General features: G+C 43.4%; 1 protein-coding gene across 3 annotated transcripts in view; it reads left to right on the forward strand.

The window, feature by feature from the left end:
* Matn2 (matrilin 2) overlaps positions 1-16236 on the forward strand; it is a 156484-nt gene that overhangs the window by 65884 nt on the left and 74364 nt on the right. For all 3 annotated transcript variants that reach the window (XM_052161001.1, XM_052161002.1, XM_052161003.1), the window contains exon 4: positions 2766-2888. In XM_052161001.1, the coding sequence (XP_052016961.1) occupies positions 2766-2888 (123 nt within the window). The remainder of the gene's footprint in view (positions 1-2765; positions 2889-16236) is intronic.

The raw sequence follows: 16236 nt of genomic DNA on the forward strand, positions 1-16236 counted from the left end.
AATACAGGCAGGATCGGTTGCAATGAGCCTCTGGTAATCTAGCTGGTGAATATATAATCTATTCAGAGACATCACATTTACTGTGTATTGCAGATTCACTAACCTTGAGCTCATGGCTTTCAAAGACCCTAAATCATTCTAGGTTGGAACATATTTTAATATATTCATTTTCCTAAGAGGACTTTATCATAGCTTTTTTTGTACTTAGTGGGTACATTTCAAATGAGAAAATTACCTACAAAACCTGCAAAAATGTAAAAACCACAGAACTGCCTGGACTATGAAAGCAACAACTTGCTATCATATGAAGTAGATCACAGAAAGCAATGCTGCTTTGATCAACCCTCCCAATAGCATCAAAACTAGGAGACAAAGTACTGTTACCGCTCGGTGCCTCGGCAAGGCCTAGGGAAGTTCTGTACAGGTCTGGGGTTGCAAGTACATTTCAGTGACCAGGAGAATCCACAAATATGGAATCTGTCAGTAATGAGGCCTAAGTTTATATGGACTCTCATCTTAATATCTTTGAAATTAGAGCACATTTTGGATGCTGTAAAATACAGTACTTGAGTCAGTACAGATAGAACTTGTGATTAATGTTGAATGAAAGTCCAAGTGGATAGATAGATAGACAGACAGACATATCGATGATAGGGTATAGCTAGAGATGATATTCCCGAATGTAAAATAAATGATATTATAACAAAGAGATGGCTCAGCAGTTAGAGCACTGGTTGCTCTTCCAGAGGAACCTGGTTCAATTCCCAGCACTCTGTGGCAGTACCCAATCATCTGTAACTCCAGTTCTAGAGGACTGGATGCCCTCCTCGGGTACCAGGCATGTGATACACAGACACACATGTAGGCAAAACACACAGAATAAAATCAAAAGGAAAAGTCAAACAGCATGGTACTCTCCCTTTGCCATGAAATTGTTACTAGGTATTAAGCGCTCTTGATCACTGTTCTGCCACTTTTTCAGGTTAGTTCAGTTAACTGTTACGAGGCCCTGATTAGGCTGGTGTAATGTTTAGCTTCATTTAATACAAAGATATTAAAATTTCTCAGGGTCATGAAAAGGTCAACTACTTCAGCCTGTAGCAAAAATGGTTAGATTAAACTTACAACTTCCCTTATGTGATCTGTATCCTAATAGGAGCTAAAACACAGTTATTAGCTCAGAACACTATGTTCTAAATTGTGCTGTTATAAAACAGTTTCATTCCCCTATCTCATATATTGCTGTCTTAGAGTTTCTATTGCTGTGATTAAACACCATGACCAAAAACAGCTTACAACTCTCAGGTCAAGAATTGTCACTGAGGGGCGTCAAGGCAGGAACCTGGAGGCAAGAAGGAAGCGAGGCCATGGAGCAGCACTGCTTACTGGCTTCTTCCTCGTGGCCTCTCTCTCTCTCTCTCTCTCTCTCTCTCTCTCTCTCTCTCCTTCCTTCTTTCTTTCCTTTATGTTTTGCCTCCCTTCCTCCCTTCCTTCCTTATTCCCTCCTCCCCTCCTTCATCCCTTCCTTCCTTCTTCCCTCCTCCCCTCCTTCCTCCCTTCCTTCCTTCTTCCCTCCTCCCCCTCCTTCCTTCCTTTCTTTCTCTGTTGTTATTTCACTATATAGCTCTGGCTGTCCCTATGTAGACCAGGCTGACCTCCAACTTCCGGAGACCCACCTGTCTCTGCCTCCTGAGTGTTGGGATAAAGACATGAGCCATCACACCTGGCACAGTTTGCTTTCTTATACCACCTAGGACCACCAGCCAAGGAGTAGCACGGCCCACAGAGATGGGCCTTCACGCCAATCAGCAGTAAGAAAATACTCCACAGGCCAAACTGTTGGGGGCATTTTCTTAGCTAAGGTTCCCTCTTCCCAGGTCACTAACTTGTGTTTACAATTGCTCACCACATCCCTTACTTAAATGTAGAGAGGTGTGTATGCAAAAGTAGTCCGTCAATAGCTGAGTTCTCCTGTGTCCTGGCTAAACACAGGACTGCTCTTAAGTTTCTCTCTTACTGTATAAGCTTCAGAAAGCTCTTTTCTCATTTGGACATCTTTTGTTTATGAGAACACTTATATAATATGTTCTGTTCACACAGATGCCTGTTAATTTTAAATATGCTCAAGTTGTACTAGATTGATTAAAGTCATAAATTAAGATGTTAAAAAACAAGAATTGCAAGAGCTCCAGATAGACTTATGTAAGAACCCATGTATCTGAAGCTGAGATACTTTCTGAAATTAAATGCAGCAATATTTAAAATGGAGACACAAAATTTATGGCAGCATAAAACATTTGAATACAGTGTTATTCCAAATTTTGTATACTTCATGCATATTTGAAAGTACATCGTTCTTAGGATTTATGATTGTGGTAGGCTGTTGGCTTCTAACGCCGCCATTTAACCAGTAGCTCTCCTTCCGACTCCACTTCTGCCTACTCAGGGCTCCACCTTACTAAAGGCATTCTGAAATCAGAAACTTCTCTGATCTTCTCTGGTGTTAAGCTAAACCTGAAATTTGTGGATTTGTGGGTCAAAAACCATACAAAATCAGCAATTTCATATAGTTTACCCTAACATTGTTCCTCTTTCCCCTTATGTGGTTCTTTATTTATCTGTCTGTCAGCTTTAAGCAGAGAACCTCACTGCGGATGGGACTTCAGATTGTTTCTCTTTGGGCTCCACCCTCTTCTTCACATATCTGCTGGGTCGACGGAGGCTAGGGGAAGGCCACTGCTCACCTTCTCTGTCTTCCCTTGCAGCGGTCCACATGTGCAGTGTCTCGGAGCATAACTGTGCCCACTTCTGCATCAACACACCTGGCTCCTACATCTGCAAGTGCAAGCAAGGGTACATTCTCAGCATGGATCAGAAGACTTGCACAAGTAAGGCCACTTTGCTGATGTGTCGCTGTTGTTGCTCTTAGCTAGGTGTGTCTTATTCACCTATAGTGAATTCACCCTCTCCCAACTTACCTGCCACCTCCTCAGAGCTGGAATCAACTTTTGTATTTTCTGGTGTTCCCCCTCAGCTGTCACAGTGCCTAAGCCTGGCACATGACAGGTCACCAGGCAATGTGTGAAAGTTTGGTGCGAAGCTGTCTCTGAGAAGCAGTCCCGTTAGCTTGGTGGGAGGCTGTCTCTGAGAAGCAGTCCTGTTCAGCTCTATTGCTTCTGGGTGGAAGCGTTTCCATCCCAGCTTTATTAGCTGGGCCCTAGGGAGTTGTTTCTCTCTTTTATCTTCTTCCCAAAGCATGGACTGAAGATTGACCTCAGCATAGAATCATTGTGCACAGCCCATTCTGGAGGTATGCAGGGATCCGGCTGCTTTGGGAATAGACATTTTATGGTTCTCCTAATTAAAAAACAAAAAGACAAACAGATATAAAGCTTTAGAACTATTAAAACGTATAGTGTTCTTCTCTGGCCTAGCTCCCAAAACTAGACAACACACTGATATTTAAGCCAGCAGGAGGTACCCCGGCCTTTTGGGAATTAACCACATGTTGAGTGTATGCCCTTTCTCTCTTCTTCCTCCATCTCTTCCTCCTCTTCCTCTTCCTCCTTCTCTGTAAGTTGTAACTATTAACCACATACAACCCATCTGTTCACACAAGGCCTGGGAAGACGGGCTATAAGGAAGCAAAGAGAACTCAGTTGTCTGACATGTAGTTCATGCAATGCAAAAATTGTTACAATACCGCACAGTGAGCAATTAAACACTAACGGAAAGCAGTTTGCACAAATGTCTGTAATTAGCACTGCATTTAGAGAGCCAAACCACAGTTTCCACTCTTCTTCTCACTTACTGGTTTCAGCACTGACAGTTGATTGAGGGACCTCCCTGTCCCCCTGTAGACTTGGCTCTCTGTTCTGGGACTCCTCTGTGACCCCAGGACCCCAGCTGAAGTCATCGTCATCTTTCATTGGAACCTTTTGACACTTCCTCAGGTTCCCCAGCAGAAGTCGGTCACAGCAAATACTCACGGATTTCATAGAATTTACTGCCGAGCCAGGGAGCCTGGGAAGGGTCATCTAGAATCACTCACACATCTCTTGGTCACCCTGTTCTCTTAAGGTGTGTTCAGCCATCATGCCCACCCCTTTTCTGTCTTCTCCTCTTTGAGGAGCACAAAATATTCTGTGTCTCCTGCCCCATGATTGACTGGGCCTAGGAAGCTGCCAGTGCCCATTTTCTATGGGCTGGCTTAGCCATGCCAGACAAATTTTGACACCAATAAATAAATAAATAAATAAATAAATAAATAAATAAATAACACTAAAGATCTTTTCTTCCTTTAGTTTCACAAGCAGCCTTTGTCAGTCCTGCCAAGCCGGTGTGGGCCTGTGGTCCTCAGACTCCTCCCAGCCTGAAGAAAGTGCCCAGGCTGAGGGAAAACGGGAAGGACCCACATAAAGTTCTGCCTAGGGCTGTGGCATCAGAGAGCTCAAAGCAGAAGTTACCTGGGCTTTAAACAGGCAATTAGGTGCGGAGTCGGAGAGTCCACCAGAGGAGGGATAGGAGCCCAGGGCAGAGGCTCTTAAATTCCAGAGTGACAAATGAATCAAAGAGCAACTCCCAGCGCCCCCAGAGACTCCAGCTCTACAATCCAGGGTCTCCCTTTGTTCTTTGTCACAAAAGGATGTTTATTTTACTTTATGTGCATGGGTGTTTTACCTGAATGAATGTCTGTCCACAGCATGTACCACATACCTGTGGAAGCCAGAAGACGATGCCAGGTCCTCTGGAACTCAATCTATAGATGGTTATGAGCTGCCATGTGGGTTCTAGGACCCAAACGGGTCCTCTGCAACAGCAACAAGTGCTCTTAATGCTGAGCCACCATTGCAGCCTCCTCCCCCTCCTCCCCCTCCTCCCCTTCCTCCCCTTCCTCCCCTTCCTCCCCTTCCTCCCCCTCCTTTTCCTCATCCCTCTCCTCTTCTTCTTTCCCTTCTTCCCCCTCCTCTTCCTCTTCCTCCTCCCATTCTCCTTCCTCTTCCCATTCTTTCTCCCTCCCCAAGCTTACTGTTATTTGTAATTACAGGTGTGTCTGCATCATAGAAGCCAAAGGTATTATTTCCACTGTGATCTGGAGTTACAGTTGGTTGTGAGGCACCTGATATAGGTGCTGGGAATTGAACCCAGGTCTTTGGCAAGAGCAATATATGGTCTTCTAGGTTCTCCAACCCCCTTTTTGGCACATGGTTTCACTATGTGAGTAAAACTAGAAGCCTCTCTCCTCCTGAGTTTGGGGATTTGGGGTTTAGTTTCAGAGAGCTTCTGCCCAATTGTTGCTGCCCTTTGAAGTCCTAAAACTGTGGGCAGTAAGGGTTGGGGAAAGGGTCTATCTAGCCTTAGGGAAGTTGGAGGAGGCACACATAGAGAAACTGTCTGGTTCTTGTCTTCTGTCCAGGCCCAGTTGCCCTGGGACCATTACCATAACCTTCAGCACCAGAGGTAAAGGTGCACACTTCCTTCTCAGATGTAAATCATACTGACTCAACTGCATTTCTGGTTTTTTGTTTGTTTGTTTGTTTGTTTGTTTTGTTTTGTTTTTTGGATTTGTTTTATTTATTTATTTATTTATTTATTTATTTATTTTTGAGACAGGGTTTCTCTGTATAGCCCTGGCTGTCCTGGAACTTACTCTGTAGACCAGGCTGGCCTCAAACTCAGAAATCTGCCTGCCTCTGCCTCCCAGAGTGCTGGGATCACAGGCGTGCGCCACCACCGCCTGGCTCAACTGCATTTCTGAAATGGGGCTTGTGAGACTAACAGGGCCATTGTAGTCCTTAAGTTTCAGTTTGGATCCCAACATTATCATCTTCTAGTTGTAGAACTACTACAGCCAGACCTGCTTATTTAAACTCTTTGATCCTCAGTTTCCTCACTCACTAAATGGGAACAATGATCACAAGTTAGAACTTACCCAGTTGATTGAACCGTGACAGTCCATGTGCCTGGCCTCTGACTGACCAAGACTGTGTGAAGGGAAAGCTGAGACCTCTGTTTGCATGCTGCCTCCCTGCTGACACTAGTACAACGTGCCTAGGGTGAAATGAGACACAGCTACGGGCCTTTTGTTTATTATTATTATTATTATTATTATTATTATTATCCTGTTCTGATTGTAGCTGATAATCTCCCAGTTAAAAGGGAGTGTGGATTACGCCTCTTTCCCTGAAGCACCTCACGTTCTCTAAGAAGTGCATGCTGGTCACTTTTTCACGTGCTCACGGATAGATCCAATTGGTTTTTTTTGGGGGGGGGGGGTGGGGAGGCGTCAGGTCACAAGTGATGGACATAGAAACATACTAGGTCACATGCAGAACCCTAGAAGGCAATGGACTATCAGTGCTTCTTCTGTTTGGAGCTTGCTTTCTTACCTGGGAGATACCCAAATAAACAATGTAATAGCAGTCACAGCTAGTGCAGCCTGTGCCCCCCTCAGGGCTCAGGCCATGAGGTCAGCCGAACTCCTGACACCCTCCAAGTATTTGGTGTGTGCCAGAAGCTTCCTGAGAACTTTATGTCTGTTGCCTTGTGTAATTGTCCCACTGAGACCTTAAGTAGGTTTTGTCACTGTCATTCTACAGATAAGGAAAAGAAAGGACAGGGCTGGAGAGATGGCTCAGTGGTTAACAGCACTGACTGCTCTTCCAGGGGTCTTGAGTTCAATTCCCAGCAACCACAGGGTGGCTCACAACCATCTGTAATGGGATCCAATGACCTCATCTGGTGTATCTGAAGACAGCTACAGTGTACTCATATACATAAAGGAAAAGAAAGGACAAAAACATTAGACAATTTAGGAAATGTGGCCAAACACCAATCAAAATGGTCTTGTGTGTCCATCTTAACTACTGCATAATCCAGATGGTCTTGCATCCATCTTAGCCACTACATGATCCAGACAATCTTGTGTCCAGCTCTTAGCCACTGCATATTACATGTTTCTTAAGAGACCCTAGAGGGCTGCAGAGAGATTCCCCAAGCCCAGGTCTCACACGGTCCAGGACCTGCTGATCATAGAGGCTCAGGACTAATTCATTGACTAACATCCCACTGACTGTTAATTCTCCCTGCCATTGGCTGTGCACAAATTGTGGGATAGTCCCTGAGCTACTGCCTTCCCACACAGACACACATTTCAGATTAAAGTATACTCTCTCTGATGTTTTCTATTTATACTATGCGATTGTGGAAAGAGATGACAGTGATAGGTGGTGATTCATGCATTCACAGTGTCATGGACATCTGTCTCAAAGTTCTACCTCCCTTTCCCAAACAACCACAGAACTCTATCCCCTGTGATGTCCAGGTGGGAAATGTCTCTAGAGATGTTGATTATGTACTGCAAAGCACCTGGATTCTAGACACCCTGTGTTATCAAGTGAGCTGAAACCTTATTCTATTATTTCTACCTTTGATCCTGTTTGTACTCTCTGAAGCCATATTCCAGACAGATGAATACCCTTTCAGGTATGGAAAACTATTCCTACCTGCTCCACCCATGGCCACTAATGTTTCTTTTTCAGAGAATATATAAGCTCATTTTATGTGACCTGGTTTGGGCCATCTTCAGTGTCTAAGTAACCCTCAGCTTAATGAATACCAATTATTTCAAAGTTCCCTTACATTCAAAACTAGATCAAATGTATTAGAGCTCACTTTCTGAATTCCACTCACGGAATGTACTAGAGGTCTACATTATTGATTCTTTCTGCCTTTCAAAGAGCTTTCCATACCTAGCGTTATCATATGAGACATTTACTATAAAACTATGTTTATTTGCCTGAAGTTATTGTTGTTTTGAAGGTTTCCTACTGAGTAAGTTCCCCTTTCAACTTCTTTCTGAACTCTGCTGGTGGTTCAAATCAGCTGTGTGACTCAAGCATCTCTCTAAGCTAACTGACTCAATCCAACTTCCTTAGGCTTCTCAGTGAATTGCTCTGCTTGGCCTCAAACTAACTCTGGCAATCTGTTCTAATCTTCTGGTGTCTTTTTATTCTCTGGCTATATCTTCATATATCTTCATATATCCACTGCACTGCACTCACTGCCCTGACTCTCAGCTGACTGACTCTCTCAATGTACTGCTCTTAAGTGGCCTCCCTTTCCTGCCTGTTCTCATAAGAGTTGGGCATTTCCTCTCTCTGACTTATTCTGTCAGATCTTTCTCTGATCCATCATATTGTTTGCCTCTCAATTAGATACCACTTTCAAGCATGACTGTTTCCTCCTACAAATAAACTTCACCTACATTGTTTGGGATTAAAGGTCTACACTAAGGGCATGTCTGTATTCCAGGTAGAAGGATCAAAAGTGAGTGGTGTATCTGCATTTCGTTTGGATCATACAGACCTAGAAGGTCTTTGGATGTGATCAGAGCACATGCTTCTGGATTAAATTTTGTCTGCAATTTATAGATGTGTTAGAATAGTGCTAGAGCAGTGGACATGTAAAAAGGCATGTGTGAGAAAACCTCATGTGTTCCCACACAACTACATCTGCTCCCCATCTCTGTTTGAATTATTTTTCCACTAGTGAGGCCTCTCTCTTCCTCGCCCTTCCCCATCAGGTTTTTGGAGACAAGGTCTTTCTATGTAGCATTCTTTAGCTACCCTGGAACTCACTCTGTAGACCAGGCTGTCCTCAAACATGTGGCAGTCTCCCCACCCTCTGCCTCCCACGGGCTGGGATTACATCACATCCAACTTAAGTTTTTTAATTTTAAATTATTTTATTATTTTACATGTATGTGTGTTTTGACAACATGCGTATCTGTGTAACACATCTGTCAGTGCCCATGGAAGCCAGAAGAAAATGTTGGCTCACCCTGGAACTAGAGTTAAAGATAGTTGTGAGCTACTGTGTAGGTGCTGGGAATCTAATCTGGATCTTCTAAAAGAGCAGACAGTGTTTTTATTTCCTGAGCCATCTCTCCATCCGCCCGCTACCCCCCAACCTCCAACTTAAATTTTAAAGGAAAACCTTCCCTCCATTTTGCATCATCTATTTTATGTAAAAGGTAATGAAAAGGCAACATTCATAAAACTTCATTTGACTGAAAAATATAAACTTTGTGTATGGATTCAAGTATCCTATCTTGGGACATTTTCCCCAGGCTGCAGAAGGGACTCAATACCTTTATGTTAAAGTGTAAAGAAAGCATGGTCCAGAAAAACAAAAAGAACAATAGGAAGGAAGCCTCTGTCACCTGATGTGGTTTTAGGTGTAAAGCTCTCTTCTGTGAGAGTGTGTGGCACACAGATGTACCTCCATGTATGTGCGGAGTGTATGGGTATATGTAGGCCCAAGCGCTCCACCTTGATTTTGGAGACAGTGTATGGGTATATGTAGGCCCAAGCTCTCCACCTTGATTTTGGAGACAGTGTATGGGTATATGTAGGCCCAAGCTCTCCACCTTGATTTTGGAGACAGGTCTCCCTCTGAGCCTGAAACTCGCTGATTAGCTAGACCAGCTGGCCAGTGAGTCTCCGAGATACGCAGATCTCTGTCTCCAGCCCTGGCATTGTAGGTACTTCCCCAGTGCCTGGCTTTGTACCTGGATTCTGGGCATCTGAACTGAGGTCTCATTCTTCTGCAGAAAGCAGTATATCCACTGAGCCATCTCCCAATCCCAGGATGCAAAAATTCTTAACAAAATTTTAGCAGATAGAACTCAACCATACTATACATAAAAAGAGAAAAATATGAAGAGAAAGCATGGTTTATCCCACTAATGCAAAGGCTGGCTTAATATTCATATGTAAGCCACGTAATTCATTGTATTAGTACACTAGTAAAGAAAAATAAATGATCTTAGTAGATGCAGAGAAAGCATTAATACTATAAAAATCCATTCCTAAGAAAACTCTCAGCAAGTAAGAATAAAAGGAAAATAGCTTGATTCAATAAACAGCAACTCAGAAAAATAGACAATTGACATTACACTCCTAGATAAGAAGTTAAATTCTCCTCTAAGAGGAGAAATAGAGGAATATAAAGAAAACACTCACTTTTATCAACATAGCATTGAGTGTCTAATTGGTATAATAAGGAAAGAAAAAGAATTTAGAAGCCACAATGGTTTGAAAGGAAACAACAATGCCAGCTTTGTTAGGCTGTGATTCCCTCTGTAGAAATACTAATTGAGTCTTCCTTCCAAAAGCTACTAAACTAATCAAGGAGTTGAGTAAGATCACAAGATGAAAAAGTCTACTGAATTACTTTATTGTATTTCTGTACACTGGTAACAAAAATCAGTATCTTAAAATACTATGTAAAATAGAATAAAATATAAGTTCAGGACAAATATTCAAAATAAGCATTTTCATTTGTTTGTTCTTAGAGATAGGGCTTGTTTGTGTCACCCTTACTGTCCTGGAACTAGCTTTGTAGACCATGCTGGCCTCGAACTCAGAGAGATCTCTCTGCCTCTACCTCTGCCTCCAGAGTGCTGGGATAAAGGAGTATGCTAGCGCTACCCTGAAAGTGTTATTTTTACACTAAAAAGTATAAAAGAGTTCTCAGATAAACTAAAGAATATGGAAGAATATATTTATCATGGGTTAAAACATTCTGTATGGCTAAATTGTTAATTCTCTCCAAGATTTTCTATAAATTCAAAGTGATTCCCATCAGAACCCTCATTAACATTTTTAGAAATACATGTGATTTCAAAGTATTAACAAAAATGTGTAACCTAAAAATTGAGACAGTCCCTTCTCAGTTTCCCTGGCAGTCATAGTTCTATGAAGACTCCCATCACACTGCATTAGCAAATATTGAATCTTTGTTCTAGGAGAAAGGTAGAGTCGCTGTCCTGTGAGCTCCTGACTGACATTCATCAGTAAATTCGTAACCTCATTTTGCCTGCATTGCTATTTAAGGAAGCCTTAGTGTATGTGTGTGTGTGTGTGTGTGTGAGTGTGTGTGTGTGTGTGTGTGTGTGTGTGTGTGAGTGTGTGTGTGTGTGTGTGTGTGTGTGTGTGTGTAGTTAGTTCTCTGAACTGGATTCATGGCTAGTCACACGGTTAACCGTGCCTGATGAGGGTTATCTAACATTTATTTTCTCCATACTGTACACGGTAGCCTTCTTGCACTAAGGATCACAAGACAGTGCTTCAGCACTACCTTGAATTTTAAACAGCAAAGTCACCAAGAAAATGCACAAAAATGTGGCACTAGACAGACTGAAAACAAGTCGTGTGTTTACAAGCTGAAAGTGGAAGGCAGAGGAGCGCGACAACTGCCTGAGCTGGGGCGTGTGTGTGTGTGTGTGTGTGTGTGTGTGTGTAGGGGGGGGACTTGGTATTTGTCCTGCTGCACAGGGTCTGTGGAGGTAGAAAATGACAAAGCATTGGATTTGAGATATAAGTAAATGTTTAGCAAGTAGGCAAATTTAAAATATGTGATCTGAGAGTACATTTGATTAAAACTTTGAAAAAGATAAACTGAATTGTGGGTTTGAAGCTTTTAAGAGTATTTACAAAGCAGAATATAACCAAGATAATATATATGAATATGAGTATAATATCTTGCCATTATCACAAATTATGTAGAAAATCGATTCAAAGTGCATTTCAAGACTTAAAAATAAATGCTACTAAATATCCCCAGATGAAACTATAGGAAAAATTGCCAGGTTTGGCAAAAATGTCTTAAGAAAAAAATCAGTAAATTTTGTCAAAATTCTTTGATCAGCCGGGCAGTGGTGGCGCACGCCTATAATCCCAGCACTCTGGGAGGCAGAGGCAGGCGGATTTCTGAGTTTGAGGCCAGCCTGGTCTACAGAGTGAGTTCCAGGACAGCCAGGACTACACAGAGAAACCCTGTCTTGAAAAAAGCAAATCCAAAAAACCCAAAAAAAAGAAAAAAGAAAAAAGAAAAAAAAAGAAAAAAATTCATTGATCTTTGAATTATATTACCACTAAAAAGAAAAACTATGATAAAAAAATTTGCAAACATAACCAACAAAGGATTTCAGAAGATGAAACAACCCATTAAAAATAGAAAAAGGTTTGAGTAGACACTAAACCAAAGATGGCATAGAGCTGAGGTGTATGTAGTTCAGTGTTTGCAGAATGTTTGTGCAGTGTGTGTAAGACCCTGGGTTCAATCCCAGGTCTGAGAATCAGACAAAGAAGGCTTATGGGTAACAAAGAAGCTTTTGAGAGGATGCTCATCACCTGCCAGTAGGAAACTGCAAACTCAAACCACTCTGGGTTACCACTACATACTAAATGGACTAGATACATTTTTAAAAGATTTTCCTTTTCTTTTTCTGTATGTGCACGTGTGCACGTGTGCAACTGTGTGTGTGTGCATCTCTCTGTGTGTGTATCTGTATATGTGTGTGTGTCTGTGTGTGTATGTGTGTGTATGTGTGCATCTATGTGTGTGTATCTGTATATGTGTGTGTATGTGTGTGTGTGTGCATCTGTGTGTGTGTCAGTGTGTCTGTCTGTGTGTGTCTGTGTGTGTGTCTGTGTGTCTGTGTGTGTGTGTATGCATACTCTCAGAGACCAGAAAAGGGTGTTGGATCCCCTAAAGGTGGAGTTACAGACAGTTGTATCCCACCCAGCACTGGTATTGGGAACTGAGCTCAGGTTCTCTGGAAGAACAGCAAGCGCTCTCTCAGTGCTGAGCCACCTCTCCAGCTCTAGAACAGATACATTTAAAGAGTGACTGACAGAGTCAAAGCCTGGAACTTTGATACACTGTGTTTTAGTTACTTTTCTATTGCTGTGATAGAACAATAGAAACACATAACTAAGACGACTTATAGAAGAGTTTATTAGGGATTTACAGTTTCAGAGGGTGAGTTAGAGTCCATGGCCATGATGTTGGGGAGTGTCACAGCAAGCAGGCAGGCATGGCATTGTAGGTGTTGACCCACAAGTCAGAGGCAGGTAACTGGGGATGGCATGGCCTTTTGAAACCTCAAAGCCAAGTGGCACACCTCTTCCACCAAAGCCAAACCTCCTAATCCTTCCTGAATAGTTCTCCCAACTAGGAACAAGGCATTCAAATATATGAACCTATGGAAAGCATTCTGGTTCAACCACCACCACTGCTTTTAAGGATGTGAAATGTTCTACCGTTTTGGAAGTTACTTTAGCATTTTTTTTATAAGCTTGAATGTGTAGCTAATATGTGTACCTACCATTTACTTCGATATTTATTTAGCTTTTGCTCAATTACTGGGGGTTACCTCCTAATCCAAGTTTCTAATGGTTAAGCTGGCTACTTCCCTGACTGTGCTCCCCAAATCCTTGCTGTTTGTGTTTCTTCTTGGCTATTTCCGCTCCAGAAGTCAGTTGGGGGAGAGAGGGCTGGGGGGAGGGGTGGGCACTTGGCTCAGCCCTGTGCTCCTGCCCATCACTACTAAGGAAGACCTTCTGCGCTCTCCTTCTTCCTCTGGTCCCCTACCTGCAACCCCCAGCCAGGTAAATGGAGATCCACCTGCTTCTAATCTCCCAGCCACTTTTATTTACATTAAGTCACTTGGTGAGTGAGGAGCTGGAGCTGCTGGTGGTGGGGGGTGGGGTGCAGCCAGCTCTTGGGGGCCAGTGTTTAGCATTTGAATACGTAGAAACACCAGACCACCCCCTAGCAACTTGCTGTGTCATTTAATCCATACTGACAGAGGGCAGATCAACGGTTACCTGGGACCAAGAGGAGGGGCAGGTGGAGGAGTCACAGGATGAACGGGGATGGTGATATTTACTATCTTGACTGTGTTGATAATATGTAGTTATGTGTTTTTCATATGTAGCCCAACCTAGTCTCATACCCGGCTCTTTGGCCTCCGCCTCCCCAGCGCCAGGCTGCCACAACTGCTTGACTTTGCATTGAATGCAGTTTGTTTCTGCCAATTGCAAGTCAATAAAACCAGCATCTGTAAATCAGAATAAGGGCTCAGCAGTCAAGCCATGCTCAAAGTGCTGCACGCAAAAGCAATTACAGAAAGAGTCCTGGAACCAGGCCAGGACACATGCTAAAGCAGTTGGAAATGCCAGCTCAGTCTTTGGTGACCGAAGGAGCTGAGCATATGTGTCAAGGGCAAAGTTGCAATTAGTCCTGCGTACTAAAGTCGCAGTTGGATCTGACGTTAATGTCTGCTCCGTACTAGAAGGCAAATGATGATTCAAAGATGCCATTCATTTCTACATTCCCTATGGGATCCTTTCTGTGGGTGAGCACTCTTCCTGGGCATGTCTCTTGCATATGTGAAACTTAAGAAACTCACATTTTAGCTTCCCCTATGCCGCACACACAGTGCAATATATGAAGCTTACTATCAGTTTATGATCTGATCAGTTTCAGTTCAGTGTGCATTCTTTATGACTGCAGAATTATCAAGATCACAGCAATGATTTGTCCCAACGATGACTTTATGACATAAAATGGGTGTGTAGTAGTAATGAGACTGACACAGTTCTTCACAAAGAAACATGGCTTTGAGAGCAAACTACAGAGTCCAGGAGCTAAGCCACACAAGTGCCTAGAGAAGGAAGATTGTCAATGAAGGGAAAGCCTGGGCAGGACATGCATGTTAGTGGTTAGGAAAGGGGTCTGGGGAGAGACAGACATACAGGCAGGCAGGCAGACAGGCAGACAGAGACACAGACAGACAGGGACACAGACAGAGAGAGACAGAAAGAGAGACAGACAGGCAGGCAGGCAGACAGGGACACAGACAGACAGACAGGGACACAGGCAGACAGGGACACAGACAGACAGACAGTCAGGCAGGCAGACAGGCAGAGACACAGGCAGACAGAGACAGAAAGAGAGAGACAGAGGCTGGGCAGGGAGGCAGGGAGGGTGAGTGAACAGGGCGTCAGCTGCACAAGCCAGCTGCTAACCCAGCTGCCACTAAGAACACCCATGCAGAGGACTTGCTGAGAAGTAAATCCAGCTACCCAGCTTCTTCCTAATTCTGGCCACTGAGCCTGGAGTTTAGAGATCATGGTGTGTCATCCACTCACTCTCTGCCTGTGCCAGGGCACAGGTTAAAAACAGAAGGAGTCTGGAGAAAGGAAAGTCCCATGGGAAAATTGAACTGACTAAACACGAAGCAATAATAGTTTTAAAATAATTCCACACATGGGGAGGTGAACCTAAACCTTGGGCTACTTCTATGTGTTCCAGTCTCCACCTGCCTAGACCTGATAACCCAGGACCTCCCCACAGGGCTCACATGCCACCTGTGGATTCTAATGTCCATTCCTTTTAGGGCCCTTTGATTCTCACTAGGAAGCCTGCTGAGTTGTGTGTGTGTGTGTGTGTGTGTGTGTGAAGACCATAATGATGTAATAACTTTGAAAACTGAAAAGCATTGCCCTCCCACAATGAAGTGTTACTTCACTGACTGCCTCATTCGGTCAGGGTCTTTTTTAAATGTGTATGTATATGGATGTTGCCTATATGTATTTCCCTATATGTCATTTTGTGTAAGTGGTACCTATGGAGGCCAAAAGGGAGCACCAGACTCCTGAACCTGGAATTACAGCCTGTTGTGAGCCTCCATAGGGTCCACTGGAAAGGCACTGGGCTGTTCTTACCTCAGAGCTATGTCTCAAGCCTCATATCCTCCCATATCCTCACTTTCCTTTCCCCAAGGAAAGCCACAGTCTTGCAAGTGAATAGGGGAACAGATTCCAGGGCTCTGGGGAGAGAGGAACAGGCCCAGCTGGAGCCAGAGAGGGCAGCTTTGCTTTCTCTGGGACTTTGGGTTCATTTTGTTTCTTTCGGGAGAGAAGCACAAGGCCGATGACTCACATTTACTGTTGAGTCTTAAAATCCAAATTGCAGCTGTCAAAATAAGATTAGTGCTTTCGGGCATGATGAAAAAGGGGCGATGGTTCCCAAAATATGGGCTAGGTTTTGACTCACCTTTGTAGATGTCTAACCCAGGGGTGAGCTTCTGGGTTGAGGCAGCAGAGACCCCATTGTTGCCAATGACGTGAAATCCCAGCTGTCTAGTAACAGCTTCCCCCCCCCCCCCACCTCTCTCTCCTCATTGTGATAAACAATTTCTCATTTGTCCATCTTGGGTTAAATACTAGAAGGAACTATTAGAAAAAAATAGAGTGCCCTAGTGGAGGTGTTCATTTGCTTTGACTCCAAAGGAGAAATTAAGCTGTCGCTGGTGCCAACAGCATGCGCTGTGGCTTGTCTAAAGTCCTGAAGCATCTATAAAAGCGCTATAAAAGTTGATTA

This window comes from Apodemus sylvaticus, chromosome 17, assembly GCF_947179515.1.
Source record: "Apodemus sylvaticus chromosome 17, mApoSyl1.1, whole genome shotgun sequence".
Lineage (NCBI taxonomy): Eukaryota > Metazoa > Chordata > Mammalia > Rodentia > Muridae > Apodemus > Apodemus sylvaticus.